Source organism: Echinococcus granulosus, assembly GCF_000524195.1.
Source record: "Echinococcus granulosus chromosome Unknown EG_S00110, whole genome shotgun sequence".
Lineage (NCBI taxonomy): Eukaryota > Metazoa > Platyhelminthes > Cestoda > Cyclophyllidea > Taeniidae > Echinococcus > Echinococcus granulosus.
The window spans coordinates 136,266-153,089 of record NW_020170490.1 but is presented as its reverse complement, the minus strand read 5'-3'; the positions used below and the strand labels follow the sequence as shown (position 1 = coordinate 153,089).

The 16,824-nt window shown below is 44.3% G+C and overlaps 2 protein-coding genes across 2 annotated transcripts; one reads left to right on the top strand and one right to left on the bottom strand. All coding sequences in view use genetic code 11, as the record gives it.

Annotated features, from left to right (window-relative positions):
• Positions 1-47: 47 nt before the first annotated feature.
• Positions 48-7,386, bottom strand: EGR_08555 (Leucyl-tRNA synthetase, cytoplasmic; the record flags this gene model as incomplete). Its single annotated transcript, XM_024497804.1, has 17 exons — positions 48-265; positions 442-676; positions 783-1,055; positions 1,304-1,488; positions 1,957-2,173; positions 2,809-2,899; positions 3,118-3,316; positions 3,821-3,884; positions 4,048-4,336; positions 4,406-4,614; positions 4,698-4,859; positions 5,148-5,420; positions 5,738-5,965; positions 6,180-6,360; positions 6,459-6,508; positions 6,585-6,761; positions 6,808-7,386. The coding sequence occupies 17 exons, from the start codon at positions 7,384-7,386 to the stop codon at positions 48-50; spliced, it is 3,630 nt and encodes a 1,209-aa protein (XP_024347785.1).
• Positions 7,387-8,940: 1,554 nt separating this feature from the next.
• EGR_08554 (Histone-lysine N-methyltransferase SETD1B) lies at positions 8,941-16,775 on the top strand (the record flags this gene model as incomplete). The annotated part of the gene is made up of 16 exons (XM_024497803.1): positions 8,941-9,051; positions 9,085-9,189; positions 9,231-9,501; positions 9,540-10,444; positions 11,062-11,584; positions 11,660-11,933; positions 12,192-12,462; positions 12,545-12,688; positions 13,032-13,271; positions 13,531-13,833; positions 13,935-14,093; positions 14,174-14,674; positions 14,980-15,640; positions 15,848-16,158; positions 16,230-16,487; positions 16,602-16,775. The coding sequence occupies 16 exons, from the start codon at positions 8,941-8,943 to the stop codon at positions 16,773-16,775; spliced, it is 5,211 nt and encodes a 1,736-aa protein (XP_024347784.1).
• Between the last annotated feature and the right edge of the window lie 49 nt (positions 16,776-16,824).

Sequence of the window (16,824 nt, the reverse complement as noted above, 5' to 3'; positions counted from 1 at the left end):
TCCAGAAGATATTCCCGATATAAGACAGGATTCGAAAGGGGGTTTGTTCAATTCAGCGGGTGCACTGCATTGGTGTAGACAAGCTTATCGCCAACTTCGGCGACTTTGTCGCCTTCCATGGAAACGGTGATACTACCGACAGACGCATCGACAAGGAATTTGTCGGTGGGGTGAAGCTTGGACAATCTTTCCGTCGGCACCGGAGGCATTGCTCGAGAGTCTTTCAGTGGGTTCAAGTATCGGTAGAGGAGCAACTCCTCCACGGCTAGAACAAGAAAGGATGTATGCCGAGATTGGGAACGGAATTTAGCGATGCTAGATTGAGGTGGTATCGTCATTGTACGACGATGGAAATTGCGGGTTCATCTCACGGGATGCACCAAAGAGGGGACTAATGGTGCTGGTTGCCTTGAAATTTAGGATCAGAAGTAGACGTCTTACCCTGACCAGTGGTCGTGGTGGAGCGGCAGACTTTGAGTAGACGCTTGGTGACCTGGTCCACCGTGTCGCCATCGTGGATTTGAAGAGTTTCTACAGAAAAGAGGCCCGATCCCACAGCAGGATTGACTAGAGAGACGCCAACCCCTGGTGTCGGCGTTTGAAACACTATCATTGGTTCCATTGGACAGACGGATTCTTTCACCTTCACATCGTCCGACATGGCTGCATCCCGAATCTAGGGAGGGGGGCCAAAAATTGGGTGATCACGACGCGTGCATATCCACGGGATAACACTTAGACACATCGAGACCTCCGAAGTAGTCATTTGTAGCGCTAGTTACCTCTAATCCATCGGCATCAAGGCCGAGATTGGCAACGAGGTAATCACGGTTCGCTTCCAGAACGGCCTGTTCATCTAATTCCAACCTCACATTTAATGTCTGCTCGCCGTTGGAAAGGAAGCGTTCACGAACCAACTGAACGAAGGGCATCGCTCGCTTTGCCTGCTTGCCTAACGACTTCATGTGGGGCTGTAGAGCCTGCAAGACTGTCGCGTTGTCCGGCAATCCATCCGCCTTCGTCAACAGGGAGTGTAGCACATTCAAGATCGTTGCCTTAAAGCCAAAGAAAAGGCTAACTTTAAACTACAGTAACATCCACGAGAGGCTGAAAAGCGGCTCCATGCTGGTAACAGAGGAGGTAGACGTATGGTTTCAGCAAGGGCATAACACGACCTGAAAAACCATGGAATCGCGAAGAAATGTTACAGCCTAGAAGAAAATCAGAACACCCAAATTTAGTATTGAGCACACGACACATTAGAATAAACCAAAGTAGGGGCCATTCAGGTGTGACATCTAACCTGCCAAGTTGGGTAGGCTCTGGCGACCCAGACAATGGCATTAGTGGGTTGCTTAGGCGGTTGTTTTTGCGGCGCCTGATACTGCGTCTTCACACCACCACTTCCTTTGCCCCTGGGTCCTCGCACAGTGAGAGCTTGCTTCAGTTGAAGACGGAAGGAGCGCGCCACGTCATCCAAGTAGCGACCTTGATTGACAAAGTTAACGTCTCTTACCTCAGGCTTAAGCGAAATCGTGGTTCTGAATAACAACAAACATAATTCAAAAAAACGGTGTCACATGTTTGATGTGTTAGCCGTCAGGTTGTAGTAACTAGTCACATCGGATCGCGTGTCGCAAAGAGATTGGTTGAGCTTGAAACAATGGAATCGATGTAGGATGGCCTTGATATGAATATAAAGTGGGTGTTCAGTGTCTGTCCGGCCCGAATTTAAGTGGAACAATAAACGTCTGAGCGGCAGCAAACGCTCAAAGGATCCTAGAGTGCAATGCCTACTAGGGTAGGCTCTCCTAGTCTAAATTTGTTTCGATATCGTGTCTGAATCAACAAGAAAATGTGCAATGGACGGAGACAGCTGGTGTGTATGAAAATGATAAACCAACCACTCGGTGAAGCAAGAAGGTTGGTAGACCCAGCTTCGAAGTACACACCTACCTTCAGCAAGAATCTTGGGATCGACCACCTCGACTTGTTTAGGCCAGGTGGACTTGAAAATGCTTTGTTCGTGACCAAGGAGATTGCGCCAGATGTGCTCGCATACATGCGAGCAGATGGGTGAGAGGAGGATTGTCTGTAGGTCAATGTACCGCCTGATTAGACTCGCGTGCATTCCACGCTTCTGACACACTTCGCGATAGCGGTCCTTGCAGGCCTGTAACGAGGAGAGCAAATGTGTCTCTTTACACTGACTTTGCACCCCCTAGGGTACCATTGCCTCGACCGTGTACCACACTTCATTATTCTATGAGGAGGGCGGATACCGGAACATCATCACAACTAGGGGAGTGTGCTTTAAACGCTCCCTAGGAAGATCGTGAACACGTCCAAAGCATAAAAGCGTCTAACTCATGCAGACAATCATTCCTTAGTATATTGCGTCTAGCTAAGTGATCTGTCACCAAAACTGGGTGGTTTAGACCAATCCTAAGCGGTAACTTCTGGTGGGGCCCAAGTCAAAATTCGTGGAGCAGACGCGTCTGAATCACACTATCCACCATTTTCGACCGGCATTTTATGATATAAGGGTTGAAAATAAGAGAGCAGTAGTCGAGAGCATGACAGGGAGTATTACAGCGACAGACTGGGGAGGGAAGGAGAGGAGTGTCTCTTTTATAATCCACATAAACAATCGAAAGCATTCTACAAGTCTTCATGACCTACAACAGGTCATTGCAGTGAGTCATGCCAAAAACAGCACCAAGCCCTTCGGTCAGACAATGTTTAAAGAATAAAGTGAAAAAATAGGGTTACACTGTCACAGTTAGCAAAAAGGAAAGGATATCTTACAATAAATTCGTAGAAAACAACTCGTAGAGCCTCTTTGTAGTTCTGAGCCGAGTAATGCTTGTCAGCACTTATAACGGTCCGACGCAGATCACTGAAGGGAAAAGAGCAAATGGAATTCCAAACTGAGTCTTCTCAGTTCCGAATAGCGGCCATAATGAAAAAAGGAATAAACCCAGTTTTCAAAAGACCTACTTTTCCATACTAACTGGACCTAACATCAGTTAGGATCCACAACTTGGGTACAGATTCCATGCTTACAAGTCTGAGAAAGCAGAAAAAAACGTAATATATGAGTGAAAATGAGCCTACTTTTCAAATACTTTATCAGCATGAAGATTCAGAGGGCCAGTTCTGAAGTCGGCGGCAGTAGGGTTCTTCAAAGCCTGAATGGCTGTGTTTATCCACTCGTAGAGTGAGTAGAGTCTAAGAAGACCGGCTTCAGCCATCGACTCCTCCATATTGGCGTCCTCGAGGGTGTCGCCAGCGTCGGCCAGTGCTAGGCGTAGCCCTGAGTACAAGGTACAGATTGTTATGATCGCGATCACTTCAACCACTCGAATCAGTTACAAATGTTACTTAGACAATTTTCAGGAGAGTGTCCCGAAGGTTCTTGTTTTAATTAATAAGTTTCAGCATAACCCAAAGCAAGGATGAATGTGATATAATAGACTTCGTCATTATTAATTAAACTATCCTATCCATTAAAATAGCTAGCCTTTTACTTGAGGAACTACGTCTAAATCCTACTTGCTTATAATTTAGACAGTCCATTGAGTAAAATAGTTTGAAAAAAAGTATTGTACTGATAGTCTACGAGAACTACTCAAAAGACATTCTCTACCTAGCCAGGACATGTTAATTTTAAAAGAGATCATTTAACCCAAAGGCATCAACCGTTACTTCGCCAACAATTTCCAATGACTATAAGTGGGAAATTTAAGTGTCGCCTCATATATCAAAGGCTATGTATAAAAAAGAGCAGTACTTCCGTTCCCATACTACACAAGCTCACCATCGGCGGAATACTTGTCTATCGCATCGGAAAGCGTCAAGAAATTCCCAGTCGATTTGGACATCTAAAAGGGAAGGTAGCAATAATCACCGTCCTATCTTTTCCACCAGTGAAATAATTAATAGACAAAAATGTCCCTAAAAATCAAGAATTCCAAAGCGAAGACCTGGAAAGAGGTAATTTTACCAAGGGCTTAACATTTGAAAGCCCCCAACGAAAAGACATACCTTTTCAGAGTTGAGTAGTAGTAAACCGTTGGCAAAAATACTCCTGGGCCAGAGTTGGGGATCCTCGGGCCACATTGCAACGTGGTTGTAGAGGTAGTAGGTAAGGTGGTTAGGCAGTAGATCCTTGCCACTGACGTGCAGATCTACGGGATACCAGTAAAGAAATTCCTTGCGCAGATGTTGCAGCGAAGCCACGGTGACGGTTGTATAGCGCTCATTCGCGAGTTTCGTGGGATCGCCTTTGCCCAAAAAGACGTAGTCCCACACCCCCGGAGTCATGTGTTCTGGGCTGGTGCAAAGGACGAAGTATAGAAAGGAGAAGGGGCAAGGGGAGAAGAAATTAAGGCACTGAAAATACTATATGTTGAGTGGACCACGGGAGGATCCATCAAGGTTTCCGCCGTGAAGAAGATGAGCGATAGTTTGGTAGGCCATATAGATGGTCGAATCCGAAAGAGATTCAATGATCCATTTCTCGTCCCACGGCAAACGCGTGCCCAAACCGTATGTGCGTGAACAAGCGTGTTCTTGCAGCCAGTTGAGGGTGGCATCGATGCTATTGCGGGCCTAAATGCAAATTCGAACCCACCTTTAAAGTGGTATATGGGCACCTGCTGATATTCGGGGGAAAGTGGATAACAAAATCCTACTTCATCAGTCATATTGACCGCAGTGAGGGCTTTGCGCGTCTTCGCCTTCCAGTCCTTGTTGCCGTAGTCGAGATACCACTGGTTACAGAGCGAGACCACAGCGTCATCGCCAGAGCGCGTCACAACTGGCTTCTCTGGTTCGTAGTAAATAAGGGCTGAATTCTATCCAAGGAGTCGGAAAAGGGAACTTTACTTCTATTTAACCCCAGATTTACTCATTTACGAATTGAAGATATGCTATTCCAAGTAAGTACTAACGCAAACGGAAATGTTTCTGATGATAAAAAAAATTTAAAAAGTGGACTTAGCATTTCCAATTGACTGTCAGAGAAATCGACAGACTATTCAATTTAGCTCACTGACTGTATATGTGAGCCATAACAGACTAGGTGGCCAAGTCAATCCGATTTGGATGAATGGAGAAAAAAAATAACAATGGAGTTTCCTTACCTCTTCAATAAGTTCTTGTTGGATCAACTTCCTAGCATTCTGCACTTTCTGACCGGCGTGTGTGCCCATGAGCAGGACACCATCGTAAAATCCAAGCTTGTAGACCTTCTCCTTGGCCTCCCGGAGTTTGTCATGATCGTTTTGACTCGCGATCTTCATTTCCTCTACTATCTTGGGTGCGGCTAGTCTACCCAATCCCGGAGTCTCTATTATCTCCACCAGTTCAAATGGAAGCACCATTTCGTCGGTTATGTCGTACTTCTCCCGGAAAGCCTAAAAGTTTGACAATCGGGCTCAAATGGCAACTTTAATCGAACTTTGGTAGGCTAATGCACCAGAGGGAGTCAGGTCCTGGTAAATAGGGACTAAAGACTAGTGACCTAATACCAGATGAAGAAACCACGACAAATCAAAGTGACGTAACCCAGCAAAATAAAAAAATCGAAACTTCAGGAGACGAACTTTTAGCACTTGGTCGACGAACACCAAAAGTAGATTAACTATAACAGTTTAAAATGTCTCAATAATGGTAAGTAAGCACCTTTATTCAAGCTCAGGAGAAAAATTAGCGAAGTGAAATAAGCACAGACCTTCTTGTTTTTAAGATCGCGCAGCGTGGCAAAGTCATCGGGAGAATCACTGGGTACACTGGTTACCACACCAGTCCCTTTAGTGGAGGAGATGGAGAGCATAGGTAGCGTGTAGATTCCGTCTTTGTAAACACTTAGCGGCGCCTTCAAACGCAGGCCAAAGAGCTCCTCGCCTGTCAGTGTGGTTAATACGTCGACATTACCCGGTTGCTCGGGGTCCAGCAGGTCCTGACAAAACGTACAATAGTACATTTTACCCCCCACTTTCCAACAAGACTCAAGTAAATTGCATAATTGAATAGAATTGGTTTGCACAATGTTTTCACTACCACAATCGCTCTCAAGACCACGCCTGTATAGTTAAAAAAAAACTTACCAATGACGAGTCCTTAAAAACGGTAGGAATCAAAAGAGTTAATGCACATATGCAATATAGCTCTACCTGATAGGCCATATTAAGTGCAGCCCGATGAGTAAGTATGAAGAGAGAGGAGAATCGTTTTGAGCGGACAACCGCATATTCAATGGTGGGATGAAGCCAACAGTTGGTTTGTCCGTACATCGTCTCTGGGCGCAGGGTTGCAGCCATGAGATAAACCTTTTCCTTTCCCTTCAAAACTTCCCTACAAAAGTTAATTTAAAAGAAGGACGGTAAACAATATTTTAAACAACACGTTGAGTAATATCGACGTAGAGTACTTGCCTAATTTTTTCCGGCAACTTTGAGATTATTTCTAGTTTAATAAGGGTATACTCCATGGGACAAACACCCTAGAAATTAGATAGATGAGTAGGCATTAATACTTCGTTATAAGCAAAAAAGGATAGTTTCTGATGACAAACATACTTCACCAGCGGTTCGTTCGTGATCCATACAGGGCTGATTATCTTTTGGTGAAAATATTGTGTAGCGTTTCCCATAGGCAACTTTATTGTGCTTCCTTAGATGCAGAAACTGCCAACGGACCATTGAGTCATAATAGGGATTGGCATCAGTAGTGATGAATGAGCGCCGCCAATCTGTCTAAATGCAAGCAATGACCCTCGTGGAATGAGCAATTGCCACTTACTTTAAGACCCAAACGCTGAAGATCGTGCAAACACCAAAAAGGGAAATATTCGACCCAGTAGTTAGGGCCGGTAAACTTGGGGATATCTTCTTCGGGAATTCCCAATGATTTCATGATCTGCCATTGGTACTTCATACCCCCAGTTTTGGCGACGGCTTTGCTCTTTTTACTCTTTGATTTGTCGATTGCCTCAGGCTTAGACTCACTAAAGTTTGTAGCCTCTCCATTTGCGGTGGGAAAATCAGGAGGACAGCCAAAGAGCTCAATTTCCCGAGCCAACTTGTCAGCAGAGGCTTTAATGGGTGTGCCAGTGCAATGGAAGCCAATAGGCCAAAGAACTGCTTTTCCCTTCAGTGCCTGGAAACCAGCCGCGTACTCGCCTTTCATAAGGGAAAAAGCATGCCCGATATGCAGGCGCCCATTCATGTATGGATAAGGAAAGGTAACAAAATATTTCTCCTTTTGCCCATCGGGGGAGGCAGAATCAACTTCAAATTGATGCTCATCTTCCCAAACCTTTTGAATGTTTCCCTCAATACTATGCAGTTCCGAGAGCTTTGCTGTACCTTTGCGTGCCATGTCTGAGGAGAGAAAAAATCTGGTTCAATTAATATCAATCAGGGAGTTGAATAATAAGACTATAAAATGAGTGCAGCAGAAAGCACTAGGGAAAGATATAGAACCTAAAACAATACACTTAAAAATGAATGCTTCTTGTGACAGATTGGAATTTTTAACTTGCATGAAAAAAATCGACGGAACATCAAACCACTAAAAAATTACACCAGTTGATGGGGAACAGGAAGTTGTGGCAAATACTTGGCAGTTAGGTATTAAGTAAAGACCCGATGCAAACAAAGAATTCAGCAAAAAAATATGTGCCTCTACAAATAAATCCAAGATAACTGAAAGTCACATTGTACTGCCTAAGAATACACAAGCACGTATCAACAATAGATAATAGATACGTCAAATAAGAGAAAGCAAAAAAACGATGATAAAAGGCAGCAGAACGCATACAAATAAATGAATTTAAAGACAAAATACGCCAAGTTCACATACTCCTTCGGCAACTAGGTGACAAATCAGGAGAACAAACAGCAACCCCGTGCCAGGCTAGTAAGTGGATAATAAAACCCAATCAGAAAGTGGCATTCACCACTAGGCTCCGTACGACAATTAAAGGAAACTGGCAGGGGAAAAGCGTTTTACAAGCAATCGTGTAATCCCGGAGTCAGAATCATTCTTATGATATTCCTCAGTCGTTTTTAGTGTTTTGACTTTCACACCTTAGAAAGACTAGAAAAATTGGTTCCATAAAAATAGCATAACTATTGCAAAAGGTTCCTGTAGTCTTAGGAAAAATTAGACTTATCTTCAAAAAAATTCGTGACTTTGTCAAATTAAGATAATGCACATAGCCCAACCGAATATGTAAACTGCTTCAACATTAAAGTAAATTAGACAAATAGAATGTCAAATTAACATATTATCTCACGCATTTTGTCCTTTCGCAAAATACTCTAAAACATTTTAAGGCGTTATTTGTGAAGGAAATCGCCCAATGGCTTCTACTTCAAAGTATTTCAAAACAAAATAATAACTTAGGGCTACAAACTTGCCTTTATTTTAAGCCAAGGTGTGATATGCATTACGGCACAAATCATTTAACCACAGATTATAGTTTAGTTTTGGACTGACTGTTCATAGGTTAGGCGCAATAAATAGTCACTAAGGCCACAAGCACATATCCTTTAGTGACAAACATGCCCAGACATTTCGCAGTAGTCTTTAATTTCACATTAGTGTGAAGCATTTTGTTTGTTTGTATTCCTGCTTTTAATAAGTGTGGGTTCTTCGGAATTAGTTTAAACGACTGTTTTAGCCTATTTAGCCTTCTTTAACATTGTTATGGAGGAATAATTTACTAGGTAATCGTGCTATCTTTATTGTAATCACCATGTGCATTGTTTTATTACTCCTGCATGTTTATGCATATTTTGATACAGTAGGATATGTTGTCCAGGTTCAGTTTCGAGCTGTTGACTTTATTTTCGGGCAACTCCTCTCTATATTCCAAAAACAGCGGCCTATTGGGGAACGATTTTGCTTAACTATCTTTGCAGCTGTGTGATGGGCGACAACAACTACCCGCAATTTCGTGCCGCGAAGTTGTTGCGCGATCCCGTCCTGGACCCCTCTTGCAAGTCGAAATTGTACAGAATTGACGGTGTGGTTGTCGGAGTAAGCGCGTAGCCTCACATTTTACACTTCCAGGCTTCTTGTCCTAGCCCCACGCCTGTTATTGACCCCCGCATATCGCCGCAGCTGCGAATGTTTTGCAGGAAACAAAATTCGGATCTTCCCGTTCCCAACTTTAAGGTAACCGCTTTGTTGACATATTAGTCTAATTAGCAAAATAGTTCGATGCTTACTTTATAGGGCCGTGTCCAGAAAAAGAAGTTACATTTTCCAACCTGAACGATAATATAAACATCAAAAACTTGGAACAAATGTGCAAAGAGTTTGGGACAATCGAAGAGGCAAAGGTTTACTTTCATCCTCAATCCCAAAAGCATATGGGAGTTGGCAAGGTGGTTTTCCAATCAACCAAAAGTGCCAAGCTTTGTGCTGAAAAACTGAACAATACTTCAAAAATGGGAAATATTATGAAAGTAGAACTTGACACATTTGGTAATTCATTTCCGCTTTGTTTATTTTTGCAATAATAGGGAAAAAGAGGTATGCACTGTTAAGTTACCTGCAGGATGAAATGTCTCGGGATCTAATTTCGAAATTTCAGTCAGACAAGTCACACAACTTGCTGAGTAAATCTGTTATGCCTACTACTGAGTCGGAAGCAGTTTTCAAGCCGAATCCCCATCATCGTTCGCCATCAGACCATGATTCCTTAATGCCTTGTTTAACAAATCATGGAAATCGTGGCTTTTATCGGAACAATTCCCCTTTTCAGACGAATTCACGAGGTGTAGTAAGTACCGATTCACACGATTGCACACTCAAACGCTCCGATTCTTCCTTCCTGCAATCTGTTTACCATTCCTCGATCAGTGAACGTTCAATGCTGCCGCATTCAATCAACGGAATTCCAGTTCCTAAAGAGGATCCTTTGGATGTCCGAATACAGAAACTGTTGCATTCCAATGCCTCTAGCTCACTCCTCTCCTTGAAGGAATCTAAGAAAGATGTCGATATAAAGCCACAAAAAACGCCCCTATTGTCTGACACCTTTTCTGAGAAGCTGAAACCGGCACCGCTTCTTCAGAGTCCACTTATGCCGACGCCGCCCTCCTTGACATCCCATTCACATGCCTTAAAAACTGAACCTAAAGTTCCCACAAAGGCTGCTGTGGCTCGTAGAACTTTGTTGCCTACTCCCTTTGATGAGGACATGAAACCTGAATGTAAGAATGTTCGTCAGACGTTGAAGCAGCCTTTGCTTCAGGATTCACCAAAACCCGCGATAGATTATTTCCATGTTACCAGACTGGCAGCAGAAACTTCCCTCCAATTTGTGCGTGAACTGCGCGATATTATAAGGAAAGACCTCGAACGACGTCTGATCGAAGGATACGCATTTCGTACTTTCGATAGTTGGTGGGAATCCCAAAAAACGGTAGGTGGGGGGAACGTTTGCTTTCCACGGGGTTATTAAAGTTTGCTTTTGAATTTCAGGACTTGCATTGAATTAGATTTGCTTAAATCGTTCACGCTTAAAATGCTTATTTTGTGTCAGTTCCTTTGCTTCATTGACCATTAGAACCAAGTTACACGAGTCTGGCTCTTGATTTCGATTTGAGCTCAAACTTTTTTACGAAAAAGAACCATTATTTTTTCAGTGTCTTAGTGATTTAGTCTCTCGATCCACAGTGAAATCGCATCGAATGGATTCATGGCGAACTATTGAACTAACATCAATAAGGATTTCGTCATATTTTACTAAATGTACTCCCCATATTTTTTTTTATCAAACAATAGTACCTTAAAATACAAACTTTATAGCTTGTGATGTTTTACTTCAAGCATTGCTCCTGATATTTTTAAAACTTGTATCATTTCGCATCATTGCTTATATCGTCGATGTCAGTGATCCCGTAAGCTCCGATTTCAAATAGGGTAAAATATCACCTTCTCTCTTTGATTCCCATTATTAAATTGAATGCCCTAATTGATCTACTTCGTTGGATACCATTTTCAGAAGGCCTTATATAATTATGCGAAATCACGTTTTAGTGCGAGTTCCACAAGGAAACTTCCTCAAGTAAACGTCTATTAAAGTCGCACACGGCATCAACTTCCTATCAATTACCCTCTGCACACGCGGAAACAGTTGACGCCAGCAGTTTTAATCAGCGATCAGATGCGTCTCTCTCTACCTCAACTCCTGGTGGTTTGGGCATTTTTAGCGGCCTCCGCACTGCCCTGCCCAAAATCAAGCGAAAACCGAAGCCCCCAACTCCACCAAAGAAAACCTCTTCACCCCACCGTTATCGTAATAGGAGTGCTTCAAAATCCTTTTCCCATCGCACTAGAGAACGACATCATGCTGAAATGAGGAGGGAGTGGCGAAGCAGACGTCTGAAGGCGTCCTCATCATCGTCTTCTTCTTCAACATCTCGAGACGCTTCTCCGACCACATCGGATTCAACAGAACCCACAGTTGCCTCTCCATCCAAGTTTGCGATGCATAAATCCGTGGTTGATAAGCAACGGTTTACTTTCGATACCGAAGATGTATCACGGCATTCATTCAAAAGTGTGTCTATTTGAATTAATCCAGTGCTTTGCTGTCGTTAATGCCCTAATAACTTTGTATCTTTTGCAATTTTAGCCCCTCACTTACCTGCCGCCTCAAAGCGTACTTTCACCTCTGCCAGGCGTTATGATAGCTCTCCGTCCAGCACCGACCAACGCATCAGTCCCAACCGGCGAAAAGTGACGTTAAAAGACAGTATCAGCCGGTCTTCCTCTTCTTCCTTGCCATCGGCTTCACCATCACCTTCGAGGAAGCAGAAAAAGCAGAAACCAGTTACGCTGCGCTCGCCAAATATTAAGCGTGTCTCCGGCAAACCCACTCTTCGAGTCGACGATGTTTTTAATGATAGGTTCGTTTATTATCATACGTCTTTCTAGTGTTCTTCTAGCGAGCCCTGTATTGCCCTTTCATCAAGATTACGCCTGTACATAATGTTCTGTTTATTTGATTTTCCTACAAGTACCTTATTGTAAACCAAAGTGGCTGGCGTTGATATGTTTTTTATCTCGCAACATGAAAATGAAGCTAGATAATAGGGATACCAATGGTTCATTTTGCCCCCTGATGTACGCTTGCACGACCTCCAGTACTGAAATGTTGTATTTAGCTCCTCGGATTCTAGCGTCAGTGATGCTGTTCGCTCACGATGCCCGTCTGAAGGGAACCGAGGAGTCGAACCTGCGGATGAAAGTTCCACTGAGAAATGCACTTCGAAGTCGAGGTCGTCATCTCCATTGACTTCTAATGAGAGTCGTCATCAGGAGTCTTCTCCTGCGCCCTCACCGACGCCTGAATTGACAGAAGCACACGATTCGCCTCAATCGAATGCAAAGTGTACCGAAGATTCCTCCTTCGGATTGAGTTCCCTCAGTTCTGATGTAAGCCTTCACTAATTTCTGGCAGAGATTTTATTCGTTTAATATGGTGTGCTTCGTGTAACACATTCATCCCTATCTATAGGATGATGACCCTTTGGAAGTGCGACTTCAACAGATAAGGTTGAACCGCCATCAAAGGGCAAATAATCAGCGAAGTACACGCAATAAGGCCGATCAGCAAGTAGCAAACGGCAAGGCGTCGTCGTCCATTCAACCGCCCAGGTCGGTCAAACGGTGCCTTGGTAAGTATGCTATCACTATAGAATTCGTCATTGGGCGTAACCAGATCCACTGATCTCATCTCCAAAATGGCTTGAATGCTGTTCGCGCCCTACATTTCCATAGACTGTTATTGTCTATACAGCGGTTCTTGTGTACTTTTCCTACACTAATTTATGCGTGCATTCCATTCTTTTTTGATTGCGTCCCCTCCTTTTGAACTCCCTTTAAGTGTGCCTACCCAGAGTTTTGGGTTTTAGATTATCTTTCTGTTTTGCGGATCCTTGGCTTACCGAAAAGTTACTTTGGCTTTTCAATCAATCATCTCGCTTTCTTTTTGCATTTTGCAGGCCCGATCACGGCAGAGCTTGAAGAACGAATCGACTGCAGATGAGAGTGAAAAGGATGAAGCAGGTGGTGATAACGAGGAGGAGGGCACTCAGTTGGTTCGTCACGCAAAGATCTCTAATACGACAGATGGTTCTGTCGTTTCAAAGCGTGATCGATCACCGCGTTATGGGATGGCTAAGGAATCCTCAAGCGACTCCGATTGGACTCCTCAGATGGAACGTGCCACTCCGCAAAAACGGGTGACGTTACTTGCGTAGCCCTCCCCGTACTTTATATCTTCCCCATAGATATGCAGAAGGGTTTAAAGAACGAAGACCCTGATGGTAGGGGAATAGTTTTATTGTCATTGGAGGGAGCTTAAAAGGGCCTCCGTGGTTTTTTTTCGTTAGCAAATCGATTAGCATTTGTTTACGGTACTACTGTAAGATGTCTTCCTGAAGTGACGTAGTGCACGTTTGGCAGTTGGGTTGGTACTTATTTTTACTGTAACACATTCAGAATCGAAATCGACCTCAATTCAATATTTCCTCGGAAGACTCTTCCTCGCCCTTCAATGAATTTGCGGAGGAGGAGGAGAACGACGATGGCGATGGCGAATCATATAAAGGCTATCAAGCCACTCTGACTCCCACATCTCGACGAAAACAGAACTTGTCGTTTCATCGGGCCAGAAGTGTGAAAGGCATTGCAAACAACAAACAAAAAACTCCTGCTACCACTACTCCCAATCAGGATGCACGTAGTGATATGCCGTTGTGGCGATCGAACTCCAAGGGTTCCTTATTTTCAGACACAAGACGGGTAGGTCAAATCTATTTACTAAAGTCATAATTCATCTGTGCTGCAATTCTGGGATATCCTTATGCTTTTAACTGGCCATTCCCTCCCTGACTTGCACGTAGGAGGTCCTAAGAGAGGGTAATGATGAAGTATTCGTATCGAAACGATCCTCACCCTCAAAAACACAATTGGGTTGGCCAGAAAACAGTAGACCTCCGGTGTCACCCCTCTTTTCTGCTGACATGGATGGTGATTCTTCCGACTCCTGTGAAGTTGTAGAGGTGAGTTAGAAAGGAATTCGATGTTGACAAACTCCTATGTGAGGAGGCACTACTGTTTGGTTTTTTGTCCAAAATTTCAGACAGTCCAAGGTAACTACCAGTGGCCAGAATCTTTGCTCTGTGAGCACAACTACTTTCATATTCCTCCTCCTGGTGGTACAATCACTTATCGAACGTCGAGACGTGCTGCACGTCGACGGGTCTCTGTCTCAGCCTCGATGCAGGAGAATGTTACTTCAATCACCACCCCAATTCAAAGATCCACAGGTCATTGTGCCACATCACTACCGCCTGGAACAGTAGAGCCTCTCATTGTCCATCGCTCCTCCTCCTCGCTACCTGGCTCTGGGCTGTTGCAGGATCGCACAGTCAGCAGAATACCAGCAAGATGCGATGCTGTCCAACCACGGCGTCAAGAGTATAAAAGGCCACCCGTGCGACGGGCTGTCGTTGGGTCGAGGGAATTGGCAAACTTGCTGACTCCTGTAGAAAAGTCGGACGTTCAACGCAATTCTCAACGATCGGAATTTCAACCATGCTTAAAGACTTTCAGTCCTCGCTCTCCCCAAGATGAGGAAATGGTATGCATTCTTTTGACAATACTCGAATCAATCAAAGCCAAATGTCAAGTTCATTTATTCCTTTGATATATCAAAAAGCAAAAATGTGGATTTAACATGTTAAACCCTGTTCCAATGATGGGGACTTTTTGCACCTCTTTTCACCAAATAGCAATACCCACGAAACTGAGGGACTTATAAATTCATTTTTGGGGGTTTCTCGGGTTTTAGTTTAGCTTCAGTGTGAAAGGAATCGAGTGTGTGTCAACATTTTGAAGTAATTGTGTTCCGCAGGGTCCAACTTATGTGGCCGTTGCTTCTTTTAGATTTTGACATCATTCCTCGATTTTGGTATTGACTCAGAAGACGTGGAGTTGCTGCATGAACTATTCAACCTCATTCGAGAGTACGGATCCTCAACAAATGCCCAATTACTCGCCTCCATTCTCTCATCTGCTCATATCCGCCATCCCCACAAGCTGCTTGATTTGATAAAAAATACAGCTTGGGTTGATCATCCCGCGTCTTTGGTACCCGATCCCCTCGATGTGGGGGCCTTTATTGACTCCAATGGTCGACTTCATCAAGGTCGTCCCACCGCATGTGTTGGTCTCGTTGACTCTGCAACCCGGAAGCGTCGATATGGCGCGCCTCGTAATTGTCAGAGCAAGCGGTCGAAATTCGATCCCATCCACCAAGAATTTTCCGAGCAATACTCTTCCATGTCAGATCAGCTTTCAGCCGAGGAGTTGAATCCTGACTCACCAGTGTGCGATGGGGACCCTCTAGCATTTGCAGTTAAACCGAACCCTATGCTGTCCTTGCAGAAACGAAAGTTATATGAGCAGGTGTATGCTTTGGAGCAGAGACAGGCTGCCCTTTGGTCCAGTGGCAGTAATCGTGCTAAGCGAAGAAGTAAATCTATGGCTGATGAGATCGACTTTCATCTGGGTCCTGCTGCTTCTTGTCCACCGGTCAACTCCACTGGTAGGAAACAGTTTCTCCCTTTGCTACATGTTAGATATTCTCTAAGAGTAATATTAGCAATTGGTAAATGGAACAGGGAGGTCAGAGTTTTTTTTTGGCATTGGATAAAAATGATATTCCCTTTGGTCAATTTGGCACCAATGCCCTTTTGATAGCGCTCTATTTTGAAACATGCCATTCATGATGTGTTATTGCCCCTACTCTTAGGTTGTGCGCGAACACAGGGCTTCTACCGACTGGATCCGAGTCAGCGTTTTCGTCGATCCTGGTGCGTAGGACGAAGCATGGTATCCGAGGACGGCACTCAACGGTATCCCCTCCCGCTCATTCCCGCCTCGGTGGAACTGAATGCCATTAACGCTGCCCACGGCCTTGCTGACGAGCTCACCGAACAGGCGAGTGAAGCCAAACGCAAGAAAGTGACACAGGCTCGTGAAGTTCGCTCTGTTCAGCGACGCCTGCTCGCTGAATTCCAGGACATTGAAACGGGTGATCTGCTCAAGTTCAACCACCTAGAGGTGAGTAGTAGCAACAGCTGCGGCTCAACGCTTTTCCCTAGCGTCCACTATCTCAACCACTTGTTCTATAGTTTCGACGAAAACAACTAATCTTTGCCAAATCTCCAATCCACCACTGGGGTCTGATTGCGCTGGAGCCGATAGCCGCCGAAGAGATGGTGATCGAGTACGTGGGTCACGTTATTCGCAAGGGTGTGGCTGAGCTGCGCGAGAAGCGGTATGAACAACGTGGAATTGGGTCTTCCTATCTCTTTCGCATTGACGATGAATTTGTCATTGACGCCACGATGTATGGAAATAACGCTCGCTTCATCAATCACAGCTGTCAGGTAATGTTGATGCTGGTATCAATCCACTTTCACACTCTCATGAGTAAGCAGTGTTGTATGCATGTGCCATCTTTACGATGAAGTTATCGACATCCCGTTGGTTTTTCATTCCAGCCAAATTGTTACGCCAAGGTGATAACGGTGGAGGGCCGCAAGAAAATAGTGATATACTCGAAGCGTGATATACAGGTTATGGAGGAAATCACCTACGACTACAAGTTCCCCTACGAGGACGAAAAGATACCCTGCCTATGCGGTGCCCCACAATGCCGTGGAACTCTCAACTAAATGTTCTCAGGATATGTCTCTCCGTCTCTATCTCTCTTCTTTTCGCTCT